The 24,099-nt window shown below is 37.9% G+C and overlaps 1 protein-coding gene across 2 annotated transcripts in view; it reads right to left on the bottom strand.

The window, feature by feature from the left end:
• ALG6 (ALG6 alpha-1,3-glucosyltransferase) overlaps window positions 1–22,276 on the bottom strand; it is a 59,270-nt gene extending 36,994 nt beyond the window's left edge. The window contains exons 1-3 of one of the 2 annotated variants that reach the window (XM_057552962.1): window positions 22,149–22,276; window positions 17,889–18,160; window positions 1,818–1,902 (exon numbers count right to left, since the gene is read on the bottom strand). In XM_057552962.1, the coding sequence (XP_057408945.1) occupies window positions 1,818–1,902; window positions 17,889–17,970 (167 nt within the window). In that variant the 5' untranslated portion in view covers window positions 17,971–18,160; window positions 22,149–22,276. Of the gene's footprint in view, window positions 1–1,817; window positions 1,903–17,888; window positions 18,161–21,442; window positions 21,746–22,148 lie in introns of those variants that run through there. The other variant, XM_057552956.1, reaches the window with a different exon arrangement.
• Window positions 22,277–24,099: the final 1,823 nt, after the last annotated feature.

The following is a 24,099-nucleotide window of genomic DNA, read 5'->3' as shown; positions in this document are numbered from 1 at the left end:
CTCAATAGTTGTGGTGCACAGGCTTAGTTGCTCCGCAGCATGTGGGATCTTCCCAGACCAGGGCTCGAACCTGTGTCCCCTGCGTTGGCAGGCGGATTCTTAACCACTGCACCACCAGGGAAGTCCCAAAACTGACATTTTTAAAGTTTACCTCATAGATCCTGATTTCACATTTTAGACAACTTTGTCACTTGAAAGTTTTGACTACATTACAGCTAACTTTCTAGATGAAGACAGAAAGATTTCACTCTTTGAAAAAAAAAATTTTTTTAATATTTATTTATTTATTTATTTGGCTGCACGGCGTTTTAAGTTGCCCCATGTGGTATCTTTAGTTGTGGCATGCAGGATTTTTAGTTGCGGCATGTGGGCTCTTAGTTGCATCACGTGGGATCTAGTTCCCTGACCAGGGATTGAACCAGGGGTCCCCTGCACTGGGAGCACAGAGTCTTAACCATTAGACCACCAGGGAAGTCCCCACTCTTGGAAAACTGAAGTTAAAAAATGAGAAACCATTCCTCAGCCACATTGCTAGGTAACAATAATGGCAAACTAATCAAATTTGACAAAATTAGCCAAAAAAATTCAGAATATTAGAAATGTTATTTCCAATATAGATTTATATCCACTGTTGATAATAGTGAACCTGTCCCAAGGATATATTTTCTTTTTTATAAACTGTGCCATTGAGATATATCTTGTTCAGTGATAGTCATTATGAATCATATAGCAATGAACTTCAACCTAGGGGAAAAAAAAGAAATCACACCATTTAAACATTAGAACTCGGCACTTTGACTGCCATGGCCTAGGTTCAGTCCCGGGTCAGGGAACTAAGAGCCCACAAGCTGCGCAGCGAGGTCAAATAAATAAATAAACAAGCATGCACACACCTATTAAAAAAAAAGAACAGTATCAAATATTTAGCTGACCTCTATTTTAAATACTCCAAACTTGGACTAGGGTACAGCCAACCTATTAATAGAGAGTTCAATATGAAGTTCTTGTATGTAACTCTCTCAGAAAGGAGTTATATAAAAGCAGTGACCAAAGCAATCAACAGAACAATATAAACAGTTTGCATAGCCAGATTTAATCAAGTAATCTACCAGGCATCTAATAAGTAAAATAATACTGTCATCAATTGTTATCAGAATGTGTTCAACAAAAATGACAGTGCATGGATTTCTGTGAGATATAACTACAGCTAACATTTATTGAGAACTCATTACACTTCAGGCACTGGTCTAAAGTGCTTTAAATGAATCATTTTATTCAATCCTCACAATAACCCAGTGAAATATGTATTCTATTATTTCCATTCTATGAGTGATAAAACGTGGCAGAGATAGTTAAATAACTTGCAAAAGCTCACACTGCTAGTAAAGAGTACAAGCCTTGATCTGAAGTCTGGCAGTTTGACTCTAGCCCTACACTCTTCACCACTAAGCTACTGCTTTTTTTTCATGTCATATGTTCCTTACAGGAGAAACTTTGCGAAACCTCCACAAGAAATACTCTTAGTCCATAAACTTCCACAGTTTATGTCCTGAGGAGCTTCCATGGCATACAGTGTCCTATCCTCAAAGTTCTAGTTCAGTACCATATTCCAGCTGGTAACTAAATATATAGGTAACTTTCAGGAGGATGAAATTTCAAATGAGCCGACAATATGCAGGGTAATATATGTGACATCAGTATACAGGAAGATGAGGATTCTGAAGATGAAGAAATAGCATATTTTCCTTTTAAGTATCTTCAAATAATCTACATTAACTGACCGATAAACAATAAAATCAAGTTAAAATTATCCATACCATTGTTTGATCGGCAAATTAATAGTAATCTCTTGCCAGTGTCTCTGAGCTTCATAATCGCCAAACATAGGGGGCTTTCCAGCACCTAAGATGAAAGGTAAAAAAAGCAAAATAAAAATACACTTTAGTATATCAGTGATTTTATTTCCTTATGAAATAAAATCCTTATGAAAATTTCCTTATGAAAATTTTCTAAATTATAGAGATAGTATAGGTGGAGGAAAAGAACACAGAAGTTACCCAAAAAGTCAGAGAGATGAGGTCTGAATACTGGCACTGCTAGCACACTGAGTGACTGTGTACCCCTGAGCAAATGACTTAACCTCCCTAAGCCTCAGTACATTAAAAACAGAATCAATACTGTCACCTCAAGGACTGCTGGAATAAAGAAAATAATGAACATAAAATAACCTGTATAGTACCTGGCACACATAAACATTCAATAAATATTGTTAACATTAATTAGTTATTAACATTAGTTTTGTTTTGTTTTTTTTTTTGGCCATGCCGCGCGGCATGTGGGATCTTAGTTCCCCAACCAGGGATCAGACCTGCACCCCCTGCATTGGAAGCACGGAGTCTTAACCACTGGACCACCAGGGAAGTCCCTTAATTAGTTTTTAATTAATTAGTTGGTAATACTAATCATAAGATAGCCAAGTTTATTTTTACTTCATGAGAAAGACTGTCAACTATACTGTCCAATAAGTATCATAAAACAATAATAATAACAAATGTCTATATTTTACCAAAGGCTTTTAGAAACTAAATGTAAATAACTTCAGGTCAAGTATAGAACCAAAAACGGACTATATATTGCAAAGACATTGGTTAGGTCAGGCTTTGATGTCAAATGAGTTATATAAAAACTGCCACTTTATAGTTTTTTTTTTACTTCAAAATTGCAAATAAGGGAAAATGGATCTTTAATAACTAACAATTGACAGTGTCTACTACATGCCAAATACAACAATGGAGCAGGTATTATTATCATCCCCACTTGACAGCTAGCAAAACAGAGGCAATGGTCACCCAGGTAATGAATAGCAGAGTCTGGACTGGAATCCAGGCAGGCTGGCTCTATAATCCATGTTCTTGGCTCCTACTGTGTATTGCCTCACAACCTGGTTAAGGTAGGTTGTTAACCTTAAATCATTTTAAATGATATAAGGGTAATTCCATTTAGTAAATAGTAAACAACCACTATTTAGCTAACAGTTGACTACAAAACTGTGAGAAGGCCCAAATAGGTACAGTACAGACACAGGTTTCTTAATCAGCAAGTGAAAATCACATACAGTCAAATATATTCATTAATCCACTGGGAAGGCGTGCCACATTGGTGAATGATATGTTATCAATCACTGAACTCTAACCCAGACGTTCTCCAGCTTTGGAACACTACATTAAGTAGATTTTCTGCATTTAACAGCTGTATGATACCACTATTCTTTAAATGCTAGCATCTCCACCCAAGGAGATACTCCCAGTATGAGATAATCATGGGAAAAGCAGATTAACATCTCCAAAGCATATACACGTTGAGTGATTGACGTAAAAAAATTACCCACGGTACAGGCACATGTGTATACACACAAACAAACCTACCCCTGTCTCTCTCTTAGAAAGCACCATATCTTATTCATTTTTGCATTCTCAGGATGTAATTGCACCTAGCAGATTCTCAGTGAATGATGATGTAGGAAGGATGTCAATATTATCAGTATGATATAGCAAGGATTTTAAGTTCAAAAAGATTTGAATTTTTGAGTCCCTTATTTTCCACTTACTGAATGTGCAACACTAAGCAGTTTGTGATGGCAGACCAATTAATTATGCGAAGGCTACTTTAACACAATGCCCATATACTGGTTCTTGTCTCAAAACATCTTTAAGTTACTATCTGTCATTTTGAAATTCCAAGCCTCTGCTCATGCTGCTTACTTCCTCTCCCTATTCATACACCTCTCTTATCAACTCGTATCCAACCTTTAAGAACCATCCCAACTGCCAAATTCTCCACAAAACCTTCCCTTATAAATTAAAAACATACTGATCATTAATTATTGACTTCTTAGAACTAATATTTATTAAGGGCAAACTATAGACATCATACTTATATATATTATTTTATTATTCATTACAGTAAGTCTAACAAGCAAGTGTTGAAATACTTATTTTCTTCATATTAGGCTAGGGATTGTCAGAGTGATTAAGGAAAAAGAATTATTAGCAACTGCAGTAGTGAAAACTTCATTAAGTACTTAAGAGCAAAATAAAATGCCAAGAGCTTTAGATGTAACTCATTTGATCTGCAACCTATGATTTTACCAACATTTTACTGATGAGGAGACCGAGACTGAAATTTTAAAATAACTTGCCCAGTGTCACACAGCCAATAAGACACAGCTAGTAACATTCAAACCCACTGGCGTTTAATCTCAATACCTATGACCTTGTCAGAGAGTAAACAGTAGAGCCACGATTTGAATAGGAAATAGAAGACAATAGCCATAACAAAAAATAAATACCAAACTTGAAGTATATCAATTGTTTAGTGAATTGAAAACCCATTACCACAGTATCTCAGAGCTATATCTCCTCCTTCTGTTTAATAAACAGCATATGAAAAAACGTAGAAATCAAAATAGGTAAGTCAAGTAGATTTTAAAAAGGAAAAAAAAAAGTATTGACTTCTCATAATACTTATATTTTCAGTATCATATATTTTGTCACATGATTATACTATTTTCTAATAGCTACCCAAATAAGAATTTTAATTCCAGTGGGCATAGAATGTGATTTTTCCAGAGTTCACAGGAAACATATTGCTAGGCATACAGTACATACTTTCAGTTAAAACTTGCTCAGTTAACTGAACAGGAGGGGGAGATTAACTTACAATTTTTTTAAAGAAGGAAAATAATTTCCCACTGAATTAACTGCATCTTTACGTGTGCACTTTATAGATGTGTGTGTGCTGTGGGGGCAGTTTCTCTTTTTGGTGATACAGCTGCTGTCTACAGGGAGAAAGGAATTGATTTTTATTTTTTTTCTTTTGCTTTTGTTTGCTTGTTTTTGGCCCACTGGGATAATACCTATACAGTGGGCATAGGAAACTACTTAAGTCATAGAGGATCTTAAGTAGTTTCCTACACCTGAAAAAATCCAGCTATCTAGATTTTCTGAAATTGCTCTAGACTTGGGGTCAGTGTGGAAGAATTTATTACCATTCTCTAACAAACAGAAGAATGGATAATGACTCTCTTCAGGGTTGAGAAACAAGTTTCTATCCAGAGTCTGACCTACTTCAATAAATTCAGCTGACACTGGCTATGAAGTTAGTACTTAAGTTTTTAAAACTGCTAAAGTGCCCTTAAAGCAACCCAGAAGAGCAACCCAACTGTACCTATGGGAGCTTCACTTGGGAAGGGCAAAATGGATTCTTTCTACTGTGATTAATTCTACAAATTCATTTACATGAGATTCAGAATTATGTAAAGAAAACGTATTAATGTACATTTACAAAGCTTCAATTTTGTCTCATTCTTAGGAAAATGGGCTTAAGCACCACTTAAATGTTCATTTTATTAATTGCTGAACTATTCAGAATTATGTTAGAATTTAAAAAACAAGTAGTTTCTTTGATAACAATACATACTAATTGCCTTTACATTGAAACTTTAAACATTCTAAGGGAAGAGAATTTGGTTAAAATTTTCCATAATAATCCCCCTTTTATATATCCTTAGTGAGTGAGAGGAAACATTACAAATAACAATGGGTCAGCTGAGAGAAACTATACAGTATGTGCATTTCCAAAGAAGAAATAACGGACTAATACTAAGCAAGCTCACCTGAGCTTCCTCACTCCAGTGCTTCCTAATTACAATCTTAAAACAAGAAAAACAAAAAGCAAACTAAAATAAGCATGTTAGAAACAAATTATAACCAAAATAAGTATTTTAATTAATAGAGGGAAAAAAATCTCAACGGCATCACAGATGTTACACTCATTCAGTAATCCTCCCAGCCTCCTATGATACAGAAGTTCGTCACACATGAACACTAAATGTCACACTGTTTACGATGGAGTTGAGAACTCTGACAGAATCACCATTTTTCTTAGTATTTAGCATTTTTATTTTTCTCATCTGAAAAATGACAAAAATATATAACAACCACCTACAAAAGATGCTACAAATATTTTAATATGCAATAACAATACTCTTCTTACATAGTAATCCAAAAATACTCTTGTTCTGTTGACTTTCTTAGAAGACAATTTAAGAGTAAGGTTTAACTTATTTGTTTTTGAAGTATAGTTGATCTACAATGCAGTGTTAGTTTCAGGTATACAGCAAAGTGATCCAGTTATACATACATATATATCTATTCTTTTTAAAATTCTTTTCCCTTATAGATTATTACAAGATATTTAGTATAGTTCCCTGTGCTATACAGTAGGTCCTTGTTGGTTATCTATTTTATATATATATAGTAGTGTGTATATGTTAATCCCAAACTCCTAATTTATCCCTCCTCTCCCTTTCCCCTTTGGTAACCATAAATTTGTTTTCTATGTCTGTGAGTCTATTTCTGTTTTAGAAGTAAGTTCATTTGTACCATTTTTTTAAGATTCCACATACAAGTGATATCATGATATTTGTCTGTCAGGCTTACTTCACTTAGTACGATAATCTCTAGGTCCATCCATATTGCTGTAAACAGCATTATTTCATTCTTTTTTACGACTGAGTAATAGTCTATTGTACATATTCTTTAACCATTCATCTGTCAATGGACATTTAGGTTCCTTCCATTGTATATACTGCTGCAATGAACACTGGGGTGCATGCATCTTTTCAAATTATAGTTTTCACCAGATATATGCCCAGGAGTGGGATCGCTGGATCATACAGTAACTCTATTTTTAGTTTTTTAAGTTAACTCCATACTGTTAAGAGTAAGGTCTAAAATAAGTAAGAGGACTTTCCTGGTGGCGCAGTGGTTAAGAATCCGCCTGCCAATGCAGGGGACACAGGTTTGAGCCCTGCTCCGGGAAGATCTCACATGCCATGGAGCAACTAAGCCCATGTGCCACAACTACTGAGCCTGCGCTCTAGAGTCCGTGAGCCACAAATACTGAGCCTGCGTGTCACAACTACTGAAGCCCGTGCACCTAGAGCCCACGCTCTGCAACAAGAGAAGCCACCACAAGGAGAAGCCCGTGCACCACAACGAAGAGTAGCCCCTGCTTGCTGCAACTAGAGAAAGCCTGCAGCAGCAACGAAGACCCAACACAGCCAAAAATAAATAAATAAATAATTTTTAAAAATAAATAAAATAAGTAACAGGAGTCCTGTTTTCAGATGAGGGAAGTAACTGAGTAAACTCAGACTTTAGGAGAGAAATGTTAGAATAAGTAATGTATGTAAGCCACAGGGATAGAAAAGTATTATATATGCGTGTTGTCCTCTACTTGATTCCCATTAAGCATTTGGTTATGTACACTAGTAATACTGAAATGGTGTGATTTTTTTAAAATTATTTAACCCTATACCGTGATATTAATTTAACTTTCTCTTGAGATAAAGAGTGCAAAGAAAATAATATATCTGTCAAAATTAGAAGACTAAAGGAAAATTAGAAGACATAGGATTGCAAACTAAATAATGATCAGGAGTAATACAGCCTGAAGTAAGAAAAGGGAATGACTATCCAAAGGACCAGTTACGGATTGAAAGCAAAGGTAACACAAATTACATATTTCATATGACAACTTTTAACTGGGCTTTTCCTCAGCCCTCCTTTATCCCATTCCAGCTACCAATTAACTCCCTCCTTCCATTCACTGACAAACTTCTTAAAAGTTGCTATGTCCACTTATTAACTCCCATTTAGTCCATTATGTTCTGGTAGTTAGGAAGCTCACAATGGCCTCCTAGTGATCCTTTGTCTATTATAAATTTTCATTCTACTTGACATGTCTAGAACTTGACACTGTTGGCCAGTCCTTATTTCTTAAAATTCTCTAATTCCCCGGCTTCCAGGATAATAACTTCTCCAGGCTCTAATCTTACATGATTTCTTCTCAGTCTCCTTTAATCATTACCCCTTCTCTGTGAAGATGATCAGTGGTTAAATCCGTTTTCTTCTGTACTACAGATACTCCCAACTCTGTGGCTTCAACCATCATCTCTATCAACCTTTTGTAAAAATCAGAATAACCTGTGGAGCTTTAAAAAATACAGATGAAACTAGTTTCCAGCAACATGGCAGACTCAGAAGGTCAGAAAAACACCTCCAATACAGGGAAAGTATATATTTTTTAATTATTTATTTTATATATTATACATGTACAATTTTAATATATGGTTGAATCAGCAGCAAAATAAGAGAATTCCTTAGAGGCCAGAAACAACAAAAAAAGCATAGACCCAGAAGACTACGCATTTGTCCTGAGGGAATCCAATGATCTTCGGTGGCTTATACCCTAGGTACTGAAAAGCTCTATGCCATAAGTAAGGAGGCAAAGCCTTAGTACTTGAACAAGTAGGAATTCAATGTCAGAAAAATCTCTACTAGGATTAAAAATACAAAGCCTTTGAGGAGATGGTGAAGATAGTATTTATCTCTGCCTTGGCTCTTGGTAGTACAGGAAAAAAAAAGTCTCCCAAAAATTCCTAACCATAAGTCTGCACTCACCCAGTTTGGGGCCTGAATTCACATCAAGTATTTGCCAAAGGAATCTTAAGATGAGAATTTAGTTTGACTTTTGTTAAAAGTGCCCCAGGTGCCTGGGAGGAGGCAACCCAAACCCTCTGTGGAGAAATACACAGTAAACTGAGGCCTCAAAGAATTCCCACAGATAAAAGTTCTAAGTAACATGAGCTCACAATTTTAAAAAAATCACTAAACTCATGAAGAAACAAAATAACATAAGCAAGAGTCAACAACAAACAACTAACTATGAAATCAGACTGCAGGTATTAGAATTTTCTGATAGGTAATATAAAATAAGCATGTTTAGTATGTTTAAAGATATAAGAGAAGACATTAAGAGTATGTTGAAGAACAAGAGATCATCAGAAATGATCAAAAAGATCTGAAAAGGAAACAAGTAGAAGTTCTGGAAATTAAAAATGTAATAGTTGAAATTTGAAAACTCAATAGATGGGTAAAAAAAACAGATTAAACACAGCTGAAGAGAAAAGTAATGAACAGGAAGACAGATCTGATGATTATAAAGAAAGCAGTATGAAGAAACTATGAGAAGGGAAATACAAGCAATTATGAGGTATAGAGAGAATGAAAAGACCCAACATAGTTTGCACAAGGAGAATAGAAATGAGAGAGATGCAATATTTGAAGAGATAACAAAATTTTGAAGTCAATGAGGTGAAGAAACTGTTGTCTATTTTATTCTCTGCTATATCACCTACCCTTGGCATAAAGTGAGTGTCCTACACACACCTGCTGAATGATTAAAAGAACAAAGATATAATATATACCTAACCAGAGTTCTACAAGGAAGAAAAAGTATGAGAAGAGACAGTTGGCTGAGCAGTTTCTAAACAGACACAGGGTACCATTCCTTAGAGTCAGAAATCCCAAAAAATCCTAAGACAAAATTTTTAATATTCACATGTAGATATACCATAGTGAAATTGCAGCAAGAGAGAAAAGACAAATCACCTACTAAGGAGTAACAATTAAAATGACAGCTGATGTCTGAACATAAGCAACAGAAACTAAAAAACAATGAGAGAAGATTTTCAAAGTATTAAGAGAAAATAACTGTCAATACAGAATTCCATACCCAGAAAAACTTTACAACAAAGAGCAAAATAAAGGTATTTTCAGACAAAAATGGAGTTTGCCAGCAACAGACTCTCACTAAAAAAAAAAAAAAACAACCCTCCCAAAGATGTACTTCAGGAAGAAAGAAAATGATCTCAAAGGAAGATGTACTATGTAAGAAGGAAGGGTAAACAAAGAAAATGAGGGTAAAACTGGATAACTATAAATTGTATAAAATAACAGTGACTAACATCTAAAATCATGAAAGAACTGAAATCCTAGGCAATAATACCATTTTAATTTGGGGCAGGAGGTGAAGATTTGTAACTAGAGTTAAAACGTTCTAAGGTCCTAGTGTTGTTCAAAAAGAGGATATAAATATGAATTTTAGGTTTTGTTAAGTTAAATATGTATGTGAAAATCTCCAGAGTAAGCCCTGAAAGAACAAAATAAAGTATAGCTTCCAAATCAATAGGGGAGAGAAAATGGAATTAGGGAGGGGAATTGGTTAGACATATTTAAATCATAGGGATTCAGAGGTAGAGGGTAAAAGAATAGAAGAAGATATACCAAGCAAAAATTAACCTAAAGAAAACTAGTAAAGCTATATTAATTTTAGAGGAAATAGACTTTAAGACAAAAGCATTACTGTAAATAAACAGGGACATGACAATGATGTCATGAAATTCAAGTCACAAGGAAAAAAATTCTAAATCACCTAATAATATAGATTTAAAATATTAAAACAAAAATTGACAGAACTACAAAAAGAAACTGCAGCTCTCTCAATAACTGGTAGATCAACTGGGCAAAAATCAGTAAGAATATAAAAAATTTGAATCAAAGCAACTGATATTAAGTAAATGGATATATGCAGACTATTAAACTGGAGAACATATATTTTAAACCAAAAACAATTCCAGTCTTGAGTACTATTCCAGATTTTAGGAAAAGACAGTATACTCCCTAATTCATTTTATGTGGCTAGCACATCCTTGATAACAAATCTGACAAAGGCATTTTAAGGAAGTAAAATTGCAGGCCAATTTTATTTGTAAGCATGGATGCTAAAATCATAAATAAAAAATTAATAAGCCAAATCTATCAATATACTTTAAAAAAAAGATAATATATCACAAATAGAGTTATTCTAGGAATGCAAAGTTGGTGCAATGCTAGAAAGAACAAAAACATACTCAATGGTAAATTAAAAGCATCTATTAAAATTAGGAACAAGAGAAAGAAGCCTGAATCACTACTTCTATTCAACACTGTAATAAGGTCCTAGAATTAAGACAAGAAAAAAGAAATAAAAATGGTAGGAAGTAGAAAAGAAGAAATAATACTGTCATTATTCATGGATAACTTTATTTTACACAGAAGATCCAAAAAATGCTTCAGAGAAATTATTAGAATTACAAGTTTAGGAAAGTTACCAAATATTAAAAAATAAACCACATTTTTATACCCCTGGAAAAAGCATTTAGAAAAGCAACTTTTTAAAAGATACCATCTACAATGGTGAGGAAGAAAAGATACTTAAGACACCTAGGAATACATCTAAGAAAGGATGTATAAGACTTTCATGTAGAAAACTATAAAATTTTGTTGAAAGACATTAAAGAAGACAAATAAATGGAGAAGCATACCATCTTAATGAATCAGAAGCCCTACCTACTATGGTAATGATTGTCAATTCCACCCAAATTAATCAATAGTATAGAATATAATTCCAGTCAAAATCCCAACAGGGTTTTCCATAGGACTTTAACAATCTGATTTTTAAAAAAGACATATATGGAATTCCCTGATGGTCCAGTGGTTGAGACTTGGTGCTTTCACTGCTGTTCAATCCCTGGTCAGGGAACTAAGATCCCACCAGCCAAAAAAAAAAAAAAAAAGACACATGTGTGTATTAGCTTTCTATTGCTGTATAACAATTATTACAAAATTAGCAGCTTAAAACAATATTCTTTTGTAATCTAATAGTTCTATAGGTCAGAAGTCTGGGTGGGCATAACTTGGTTCTCTGTTCAGGGCTCACAAGGCCAAAATAAGGTATCAGCCAGTCTAGACACTTACCTGGAGGCCTGGGGAAAGGATTCAGTTCCAAGTTCATTCAGGCGATTGGCTGCAGGTCTGAGGTCGCTGTACCCTTGCTGACTATCAGCTGGGGGCCACTCTCTGCAACTAGAGGCCACTCCTATTCCTTCTCACATGGCCCCCTCCATTGTCAAACCAGCAAAAGTGCTGCGTCCTTATGATCTGAATCTCTCCAGGGTTCCCTTCTACTGTCAGCTGGAGAAAGTTCTCTGCTTTTAAGGTCTCATGTGATTACAGTGGGCAAACCTGGATAATCCAATGCAATCTCTCTATCTTAAAGTCAATTATGTCATATGACATAATATCATCACTCCCAAATAGATCTCATCATTTTCACAGGTTCTGGGGATTAAGGCAGGACATCTTTGGGGGACCATTTAAGAAATTCTTCCTACTACAATATGAAATAGCAAAGCCCAGAATAGCTCAGACACCAGTGAAGTGGGACTATCAGGTAGGAGAACTTGCCTCACAACATATCAAGACAAGGTAAAATTATAGTAATAAGACATGGCAGTGATGAACCAATGGATCAGAATGAGAGAGCCAGAAACAGACCCTTGTGTGCATGAAAACCTGATAGAGACAGAGCTGGTACTGCAGATTTATGGGAAAGGATGGACTATTCAATAAATGAGCTGAAACAACTGTTTTTATCCATGTGAAAAAAAAAATTTTTAATGGCTCCCTAACTCACATGTTATACATAAAGTTCAGTTCCAAGGAGATAAAGACTTAAACAGGAAGGACAAATCTTACAATTTTTTTTTTTTTTTTTGTGGGCCACGCAACACGGCTTGCAGGATCTTAGTTCCCTGACCAGGCGTTGAACCCGCGCGCTCGGCATTGAAAGTGCAGAGTCCTAACCACTGGACCGCCAGAGAATTCCCAAATCTTACAATTTTTAGAAGAAAATTTTAGAAAAATATCTTTGTGACCCAGAAGTAGGGAAGGATTTCTTAAAGATACAAAAGCACAAATTGTAAAGGAAAAAGATTGATAAATTTCATTATTTTAAAGTCAAAAACTCTTGTTCACCAAAAGACACCTTAAAGTGTGAAAAGATAAGCCATTACCTGGGAGAAGATATCTGCAACTTGTACAAAGGTTAGCTTCCAGAATACAAAACACATAGGAAAAAAACAAAAGCCAAAATATAGAATACATAAGAAAAAAACTAATACAAATGTACAAATGATATAAGCAAATATCACAGAGAAGGAAATGCAAATGACTAATAAACACAAAAGTATGCTCAATCTTTTAGAAATGAAATTCAAAATAAATAAATGAATTCAGCAATGAAGGAAATTAAAATTAAAATCACAATAAAATATCATTTCACACACTCCAGCCTGGCAAAAATTCAGAAGTTTAACACTACCAAATGCTGTGAAGAATGTGGAGTAATAGGAACCCTCCCTCTTGGGAAGTGCCTCAATACTAGAAAGGCTCAGAATGGACCACCTACATAAAATTGGCTCTAGGAATTGGCACAAATGATTTCTGGTTCACCTCTTGCACTTGCTTTGTTCTAGCTCTGAGGTTAGGCATGAGCTTAAAGAGAAATTGGACAAAATAGGATCTGCCTACTTTGATTCTAGCCAAGAAAAAAGAAGTCCTGCTATTGGCCCTGCCAAGGTCACCACCAGCCTGCACTGGAGTATGAAGCTAGAAACTAACTCTAATAACAAAGTGTTCTCTGTGACCAGCTGAAGATGGATTTATGTGTTCCTGTGCCCCCAGTCAAGTTGCATCTCCCAAAATTCCCGCTTTTTTATATGACTAAAATGCACCCAAATCTTAACATAACCAAAAGAGAATTCATTACCTTCCCCCACTGAATCTGCCCTACCTCTCAGTTTTCAGTCTCAGTATCTCTAAACTTAGAAACCAGACTCATTCTCAAACTCTTCCTTCTTATTTATCTTTGCATACAATTAGTCATTAAATTTTGCTGATTTTTACCTAATGTGGCTCTCAAATTTAGTCACATTTTTACCTATTATGGCTCTCAAATTTAGTCACTTAGTCCAGGCCCTTACCATCCCTTTCCAAGACCACTGAAACCAGCTATGCATAACAACTTCAAATAAGCATTATAAACATATATGAGGCCACTACACATAGATGCTACCATCAGTCTCTACACGTTCTACTCCAAACGCCATGCTGCCTCTAAAGCTGTCTTCTTAAAAAACAAATCTGATTATGTGAATTCCCGGCTTAAAAACCTCTATTGCCCAAAAGATAAATCCCTCACACATTACTTTGGCTCACAGTCTGCCTCAAATTTATTTCTGCCACCCCATCTCTTACTGTTCCACTTACCATGCACCCTGTATTCCAGTCACACTTACATCCTCACCAAACCTCAAAGAACTCTCATCCCTTGGTCATGCTATTTCCTCTTACTGGAATACTCTCCTCACCTCCTTTTCTGCCTAGTAAAATTCTTCCCTCCGTTTTAGAACAAACTTTAATGTTACACAGCAAATCCCCTACACACTAAAGAGTTCCGTTCCGAGAGCACATTCGTTAAGTCCAACAAAGTTAGCCTAGGTACCCAACTAACACAATCAGCTATATAGTACTGTACTGTAATAGGTATAATACTCTTCACACAAATAATACATAAAAAGCAAACGGACACAAAAAATAAAGAAAACATTTTTAATCTTACAGTACAGTACCTTGAAAAGTACAGTAGTACAGTACAACAGCTGGCATACAGGGGCGGGCATCAAGTGAACAGGCAAGAAGAGTTACTGACTGGAGGACGGAGAGGAGGTGAGAGATGGTAGAGCTGAAGGATCGTCAGCAATAGCAGACAGAGGGCAAGCTGCAATTTCACTCAGGCCTGACGCTGACGGCACAGGTTCTGGTTCCTTGCTGGATTCAATTCTACCTACCCTCTTGAAAAAACAATCCAGTGATGTCTGGGCAGTAGCTCTGTTTTTCTCGTCATAGATGACACGGTAGCACTGAATTGCATTCTGAACGGCTGCTGCAACCTTCGTGTACCATTCTACGTTTGGGTCCTGTGCCTCAAAACTAACAGTGCCTCCCCAAATAAAGAAAATCCCCTTGCCATTTCCTGCGTCTTCAGTTACTTCTTCTTCCTCTTGTCTCTCTTCATCCTTTCTCTGGGCCTCCAATTCCTGGCACTTCTTAGCAGTACCAGCTATGTCACTGCTGCTTTTACGCTTGCTTCTGGACATCCTGGGCTTGAAATAAAGATACTGTACTACTGTACTCTATACAGTGCTGTACAGTAAAGTACACAAAAGCACAACCACTTGTAGAGGATGCACACACGTGACAAGGTACGCCAGTCACGTGAACTAATTCACGTGATTGGACAGGCGAACACACGTCCGCATCTTTGAAAGTTCGCAATTTGAAGGTTCGTATGTAGGGAACTTACTGCATTCTAAGCCTTTCTCATCTGAATTAGAAGTCCCTTATGCTCCCAGTCTACTTTGTTTATACCACACTATATTTTAATGTAATATATATCTACATGTCTGCTCTACCCACTAGACTGTGAACTTCTCTAGGGAAGTAAAAGTGTGATTCTAAGACCCAATTACAACATTTGCGGGGGGGGGGGTTTCCCACACACATCCAGCAAGCAATTCTCTGAACACCACCTGGGTATCCTATATCTCAACTAAATTCTGACACTATCTACCTGGAGATAGCATTAGATCCCATAAGTTATGGGTTCAGTCCTACAAGACTGCATCCCACACCCCACCCCCACTTCAGACACCAGTGTCAAGACCTACTGCCTACAGGTTGCAGGTTGCCCCCTCCAACTCAGGGTGTCAATGGCAAATCCAGGTTATCACACAAAGTTCTGACAGGCTATAGATCAGAGGTACCCACAATCTCCTCTTTAGGTTCGATCAATTTGCTAGAGTGGCTCACAGAACTCAGAGAAATATTTTTCTTAACTAGATTACTGGTTTATTATAAAAGGATGTAAGTTGGGAACAGCCAGATGGAAGAGATGCATAGGGCAAGGTGTGGGGAAAGGAGTGCAGAGCTTCCATGCCCTCTCCAGGCATGCCACTCTACCAGCATCTCCACGTGTTCACCAACCCAGAAGCTCTCCAAATCCAGTCCTTTTGGGTTTTAATAGAGGTTTCATTACATAGGCATGACTAATAAATCACTGGCCATAGGCAATGATTCAATCTCTAACTCTTCCCCTCCCCTCCCCAGAAATCAGGGGGTGGGATTGAAAGTTCCCACCCTCTAAGCATAAGGTTGGTTCGCCTGGCAACCAGGCTCCATCCTTAAGTGGGGGAACCAAAGCCACCTCATTAACATAACAAAAGACAATTTTATCATCTCACTTAGAAAATTCCAGCGGTTTTAGGAGCTCTGTGCCAAAACCACAGATGAAGACCAAATATATATGTCTTATTATGAATCACAATATCACAGGTACATACCATGTATTATTCTTGGCCACCCTAAAGACCAGACCTAAAGATATGATCACCAGCAAGACCTATTTTTGCTGCAAAGCAGACACTCGATAAATATTTTGGAGTTAAATGATCTGATGTCAGGATCAAATGAGAAACAGTTATGAACCACTAATGTGCTGATTATATTCCTACATTACTAAAAATAAAGCACAATCCATATATATTATCTCAATCCTCACAACAACTCTGTTAAAGTACATATTAATATTCATAGTTTGTAGAAGAGGTACACAAGGTTCATGAAGATTAAGAACCTTCTCCAAGATCAGGCAGCCAACAGGTGAAAGAACTAAGATTTGAACCCAAGGCTATGGCTGCATTCAAGTGATTTTACTTCCTCAATATTCCTTAAATTCATTTCTCCATCTTTCAACTAACTGACTTAGCTCAAGACTTCTTTCTCAGAGGCCACAGAGCAGAGTTAAAGCACTGACTCTGGAATAAAATATAACTATATTTGAGTCCCAGTTGTCATTTATTGGTTGTCTCATTTTCCACTTGTAAATTAGAGATAATACCTATCTTCACTGGTGTGGTATTAAGGAAAATGCTCAGTGTCTAGCATTTGGTAAATACTTAAAAAAGAGTAGCTCTTAATTCTATTACTAAGATTGTCTAATTTGTCTCTTTACACCCAACTTTCTCGCTACAATAATTTTTTATTAAAATGAAAGTTATTTTTCTAAGACACAAATAATTTCCTGAGCTAACTGTATAGCCAAATCTCTAGCCATCCCTCCCCATCCTTTTCGTTCCTTCTTTTTATGCTATCCAATACCAAACACTTCTAACCATGCTCTCATGCCATCTACCATGTCTTCGCACATGTTCTGCTGTCTAGAGTATCTTCCCCATTTCATTTGCCTAGCAAATTCCAACTCATCCTTCAAACCTTGAACTCAAAAATCATCTTCTCTGAAAAGTTTTCTCCAATGCACCCTGATCACTCATTTCTCTATGTTACCTTTGAACCTCACACATACTTCAACATTATAATTATCACCTTGTATTGTGACTACTTATCTACTAAAATGTGGACACTTTAAGTACAGGAGCCATTAAGTATTTAAGTATTCACCTGGAATTTCTAGCACTTAGCATAATGCCTGGAACATGAGATTTCTAGCACTTAGCATAATGCCTGGAACATGAGAAGTATTAAATAAATACTCACAAGGTTAAATTTAATCCCATCCCCAGCCTCCAGGACCACACTCCATCAATTCCTCCTCCCTTTCTCTCACATCGTCCCCAATCTTATTCTCCACTGGTCTCTTCCTTTCAATGTAGTAACATGCCTTCTCTACCATAAACAAACAAAAAAGCCTCTTTTGATTCTGCTCCCCCTTTGAAGTACTAGCTCATTTCTCTCTTCAATGCCTAATAGATCATTGTTTCTCAACCTGTCATCTTCCCATTTAAAACACATCTTTGTTTTATCATTATCACAAAGCCCATGCTTCTATTTAGCTCTTATACAAATTCTACTTATTAGAATTAGATGCTTAAGTGTACTTTCTTGACTACACCAATAAAACCTAAAATTCTTCTCTGTCCTGGTCAGAAGACTATAAACTATTACCAAAAACTAAAAACCTCAAAAAACAAACAAGAAAACTGATTCAAAAAATTATTTACCTATCTTAAACGAAAAATGCATTACCTGAGTAAGAATTAAGAGAAACTGTCCACCGTACTGTTAGTCCTAGTAAGACAACAGCTGTCATCAAGTAGCATTTCTCCATATTTCTTCTCAAATTTAGGGAGAGGAAAAATAACAGGACCAATGCCGGAATACTTTTAACACGCAGTCAATCACTTCTTTTCTTGATCAGAGAAATGTTATCAATTCTTTGGAATTAGGAATTTGAGAGGATTTTAAGTGATGCTTCGTTTCCAGTTAAATATTGATTTTTATGTCTATGAAGAAGTAGCCTGCAGGAAAAAAGAAAAAAGATACCAAGATTTAGCTGAGCATAGTACCTACAACAACAAACCCATTAAACCAAGTAAAAAGATGGAGAAGTGGGGGAAGCGGAGGCAGGGAATCGAGGAAAGGGGATAATTTTAAGTTCCTTATCCCCTAGTCCTCTAGTTGGGAAATGTACCTCAAAAGGTAGCTCTCCCTATTAAATGTGACTCAGTATATCTAAAGATATAGTAAGGATCTGCTCTCACAAGGAAATATGTCTGAGTGAAGAAAAACAGCAGAGATATGTAGATAGTAGGTCAGTTCTAAACAGAGAATTTTCACCTACAGGTAAAAACAAGACCACAAAGATAAACAAAGGGGTGATTTTACCTTTGGTGTAGACAGAAAGAGGACTTTTATCTTTCTATTCAGCTTGAGAAAATCTTCCACTAAAGTAATTTACGTAGTTTGATTTTTCTTTTCTTCCAAAATATACTTGAACTAACTACACCAACTTTCCGTTCTAAAGAATGAACCTTTGCAAGAATCAATAAGAATAGCCCCAACTCTTAAGAGAAAATACAAAAGCAGTAAAATACAATTAACCACTTACATGCTTCATTTTTTTTACTTTTTCCCTATTGGGTCGGGGTTCTAAAAGTTAAAAGATTTGAAAAATCATGGGCCATTTTAACCACAGGATATAATTTAATTTACATATATTCAGAAAAATGCAATTAATATATAAATGAAAATTTTAGGGAAAAATTGGCATATTCTACCTACAGGTCAAAAAAGTATTTTCTTACTTAAAAATAGCAAGGGACAACTCTAGAACTAATAAGTCTAGCATCTCAGTCAGGTAGAATGACTCAAAGCATTTAATAAGGCTATGTGAATATATTATTCAAATTTGGTTTATATAAATTCCCTTTTTCTTTCCTCCCTCCTACTGCATCCACCTTTGATCATTCCACTGTTCATTAGAAATTTTACCACAGAGGCAAGGTAGGAGGAGAAATTAAAATTAAATCACTTTCCGATGTTGATTTCAGGTTTGACACAGTTTACAGGCCATTATAAACTTTTCAAATCCTTCTTTAGTCTAACTCGAAAAGCCCCTTTTAACAACGCATTGCACTATATATTTCAGAATTGCAATACAACACTCTATTTTCTGCTGAGATATCAAGTTTAAAATTGACTTTACAAATGCTAATTCCTGGATTTAAAAATACAGCTTAACTAATATTCCATCTTGGAAATTTAAATCACTAATACAAACAAGTTAAATCAATAATCCACAGTTCCAGATAATCATATTTAAGTACTTCCCCAGGAACCTTAACTAACAAAAATAAGACAACCAATGACATTTAATAATCATAATAAACTTTAAAAGAACATAATGCTTAACTAATAATATGCTGATCAAGTTTTTTTGTTTTTTGGCTGCACCGCATGGCTTGCGGGATCTCAGTTCCTCAACCAGGGATTGAAACCAGGCCCCCGGCAGTGAAAGCAAGGAATCCTAACCACTAGGCCACCAGGGAACTTTTCTGATCAAGTCTGTTAAAAGCACAAAGGTGGGGCTTCCCTGGTGGCGCAGTGGTTAGGAGTCCACCTACCAATGCAGGGGACATGGGTTCGAGCCCTGGTCCAGGAAGATCCCACATGGCGCAGAGCGGCTGAGCCCGTGCGCCACAACTACTGAGCCTGCGTTCTAGAGCCCGCGAACCACAACGACTAAAGCCTGTGTGCCTAGAGCCCGTGCTCTGCAACAAGAGAAGCCACCTCAGTGAGAAGCCCGCGCACCACAACAACAAAGAGTAGCCCCAAGTAGAGGAAGCCCGCGCACAGCAACAAAGACCCAACGCAGCCAAAAGTAAACAAATAAATTTAAAAATTTTAAAAATTTAAAAATTAAAAAGAAAGAAGCACAAAGGTGGAACAGCTGACAGATGAAAGAATCATATCCAAAAAGATTTGGACAACATCTATGATGGACCAAATCTAACTCCAGAAATCATTACGGGGATAAATTCAAATAAATTCAAAGTTCTGCACTTAAATGTGAAAAAACCAACAAAAATCAACTGCTTGAGTATTTAAAGGGAAGCAACAGATAACAGATGATAATTACAGTTCTGTATGGACCCAGAACTGATGACCAATATTAGATTAAATATTAGAAAAACTTTTCTAACAACTAGAGCTGTCCAAAAATTAAATAAGCTTCTTCTTGAGAAAGGAGTTCCTCTTTGAAAGGTTCAAGCAGAAGCTAAGCAACAACTTGAAAATAATAGTTTTAGAGTGGAGAACAAATAACTAATTTCTAAACTGTGTTTTATATCTGATTTTGGATGCATATTATGTGTCTAAATTAATATAAATCCTGACAATACAAAAGATGATTTCGTCTCCCAACATGTCCTAATCCCCAGTAAGTGACAAGTATTGTCACTTTTGTAGGGTTTCTTTAATGAGTAAAATGGGCAGGCCTTCGCATCCTCCACAAGTGGCTCATGTTAGAAACTGAAGGACATCAAAAACATCTCTTCCTGGCATCTATTACGCTTAGAATAAAATCCAAATACCTCAGCCATAAGATCCTGCCTACCTCTCCAATTTCATCTCCTCCCACTTTCCCACAAGGTCTTCCCTCTTTCTAGAACCTGCCCATTTCATTCATACCTCAGTTCCTTTCCAATTCTATTCCCTTTGCTTGGAATGCTCTTAAGCCAGCTCACTGGCCAATCTTTTGTCATTCATCTTATACCTCAAGTCATCCCCTCAGAAAGTTCATCCCTGACCACCCTTACTAAGGTTTCCACTTCTTACTGTCTGTGCCGTTACCTTCTTTTATTTTCTTCCTAATTCTTTTCACTATCAGAAATTATATTTTCACACAACATGAAACAATCTCACAAACATAATCTTGAGTTTAAAAAGCTAGACACCAAAGAATACACACCATATGGTTCCATTTACAAAAGGCTCATAAATAGGCAAAACTAATCTGTGGTGTTAGAAATCAGGAAAGAGGTTACCTTTGGGGAGGAAAGGGGATGGCGATTGGGAGAGGTCTCCAGGAAGGTCTCCTGAGAAGATGCTGTGAATGTTGCTTCCTGATTTGAGTGGTGGTTAAAAGATGTGTTTACTTAATGATAAATCAACTAGTTACAATTTATGATTTGTGTACAGTATTTTCTTGTACATGTTATATTCCAATTAAAAAGTATAAAGGAAATTACATGTATTTGCCAGCTAGAATATAAGCTCCAGGCAAGTAGGGATCCTCCTACCTTAGTCGTGGCTCGGTTCCCTGCGCTTAGAGCAATGTTGGCAGAAAGCGGGTACTCATAAAGTATTATATTTGCTGAACGGAGATCTTCGTGTGTGAAAGAAGGTACCTAATTTTACTGAGTCCTTTATGGTTAAAGATATTATGTGAGACTTTTAACCGATCTCTTCTCCTTGAGCAGTAAAAAGGGTTATTACTTTTCCCATCTGTAAAGCAAAGCACAATAACTTCCTAACCCATCCTTGCGCCACGAAGTTGCCACGCGGGCAGCAGAGGAGTTTTCCGTCCTACTTTGCCCCGAGGGTGCGTCTGGACAGAAAAAAAAGTCTGCCGTCCACATCCCAGGGCCGAACTTGCTCCTTTCAGTCTGAAAGGTCCCTCCCCCAGGTGGACACCACAGCCAGGGAGTACTGCTATCCCAGGTGAGCACGCCTCGCCCAAGGGACCCCTCCTGATGTGTCTCTCCCTTTCTCCGGCGGGCCAGACCCTCAGGACCGCAGGAACAAGGGTGCCAAGCCGCTCCAGCCCAGGGTCCCCCCACCGTCACCGCGTCCCCCAGCCGACTCCCAAGCGAGCCTGCGGGCTGGTCTGCGGAGGCCTCGCGTGCCGGTCCTCTGAGCGAAGCGGTGCCGGGAGCCGAGCCGCCAGCCCCAGTCTCTCCCCACCCCGGCCAGGCGCCCCAGAACGGCAGAGAGCCGACCCCTTACCCCGCCGCCCGCGGAACGCGGGGATTCGCGCCGCAGCGGGTCCCAGGAAGGCGCCTGCGCGCTCGCCCCCGCGGCGGAGTGCCGCGCCGGCCTTCCTTCCGCGTCCGCGTGCTCGCGGTCCGCCCGCGTGCCCTGCGCGGGAGCGAGCCCGTCGAGCGTGAGGGGTGGGGCGGGGAAAAGGCGCGGAGAGGAGGCGGCCGGCTTCGGAGGCGGAGCACCAGCGGCTGGAACCCGAGAGGCCTGGCGTCCGGGTGAGGCTTGGGGCAGGTGGAAAGCCCCTTGCTCTTCTTTCCTGGGATCGTGGCCAAGGTTTGAGCGGCTGCTTAGTCCACGGATTCCTGTCAGGGGCGCGTCCTGGCTCGCTTCCCACAGTGGACAGCCCCATGGCTAGTCCTCACCAGCGAGCAGGAGATCTTCCTCTGGACCTGTGCCCTCGAGGAGCCAGAAAGCCAACCTGCTTTACTTTCTTCAAGCTACATGTCTGCGAAGAAGAAGGTATGAAGGCTGGGAAGTCACTTCATGGAAGAAAGAGTACTGAACGTCCAGCCATTTTTGAGAGACTGTTGGTGATGCAGAAGAGCAGCCCTGCCCTCCAGTAGCCACCACACAATCCCCATCGGTCAGCTTGGATCACCTACGCCCAGACTTGCAAGTAATAACCACATTCCCTTCCTTTAGTCAAAGAATGCTCTCATAGCCCCCTTCTGAATCTTGCCATTCTGTAAAAGCCAACCCCTCTGTAATCCGTAACTACCAGCAAATATTTGGCTTCGGCTATGGCTTTATACTAAGTGGATCTGAACAGCTCTCTGGATCTCGGTTTCTTCATCTATGAAATGAGTGAGTGGGCTAGGTAAACTTCCAAAAATAAAATTTCATCCTACTGTATTTAAAAGACCATCGGCCCTGGAAATATAAAGAAATATGGCCAAGTCCCTGACCTCAAGAGATTTAATTCTCATTGGAAAGTCATTTTCATGCATAAAAGGATAGAAGAACAGATGCTAAATGTCAGATTACTGGTATATGCATTAAGTACTGTAGGAGTTCAGAGAAGAGGGTTCACTGTAAACTAAGAACTATCAGGAAATGCTTTCCCTGGAGAAGTCAGCTGAGCTTTGAAGGAAAGCCTGGGCCTTCATAAGCCAGGAGGATGGGAGTAGGACTCTAGACAAAGGAAATGGTTCAAGCCAAAGTTGTGGCAGTTGAAAAGTGCAGAACATTTCCTCCAATTGAGATGGTGGGTGATGAAGCTGGAAAGGACTAATTGTGGAGAGTTTTGAATACCAGGCTGTGGTGTTCAGAATTTATTCAGTGATCAGTAAGGGACCATTGAATGACTTAGCATGTAATGACTTTTAGCAAGTGTACAGTAAAGTGTTAGAGAAAATTTAATGTAGTAATAAGGGATAAGATAAATCAGAGAGAGAAGTAGAAATCTTTTTAGTAGTCCATGCATGATTAGACAAGAGCCAGGACTGAGATGGCAATAGTGGAACTGGAAAGGAAGAGATCAATGCCGGAGGAGGAATGTACAGATCTTGGTAACACAGTAGATATGTAGAAGTGAAACAAAGGAGAGGGGAAAGTCAAGCATGGCTCCCATGGTGTCAAGTCTGAAAGAAGAACTGAAAGATCTAGAGAAGTCTGAAGGAGAAACTGGCTTGGAGGGAAATATGATGGATTGTATTAAGTTCGAGGTGACATCAAGACAACAAAGTAGTAATATTCAAGTACCAGTTTTGAATCAGAGCCCAGGAAAGAAGTTGGGGCGGAAGACAGAGATATGAACATCTTTCATTTGGCTGAAGAAACATGGAGACAGTACAAAAAGAAAATAGACAACCATACTTGAGTACACACATATTTAAGGCCAAGAGGAAAAAGGCAAGCGGATGAAGGATATTACGTGGATAGGAGGAAATCCAGTACATCACAGGATCATAAATAT

Source organism: Balaenoptera acutorostrata, chromosome 1, assembly GCF_949987535.1.
Source record: "Balaenoptera acutorostrata chromosome 1, mBalAcu1.1, whole genome shotgun sequence".
Taxonomy (NCBI): domain Eukaryota; kingdom Metazoa; phylum Chordata; class Mammalia; order Artiodactyla; family Balaenopteridae; genus Balaenoptera; species Balaenoptera acutorostrata.
The sequence above is the reverse complement of the archived record's forward strand: the minus strand, read 5'-3'. Positions and strand labels throughout refer to the sequence as shown.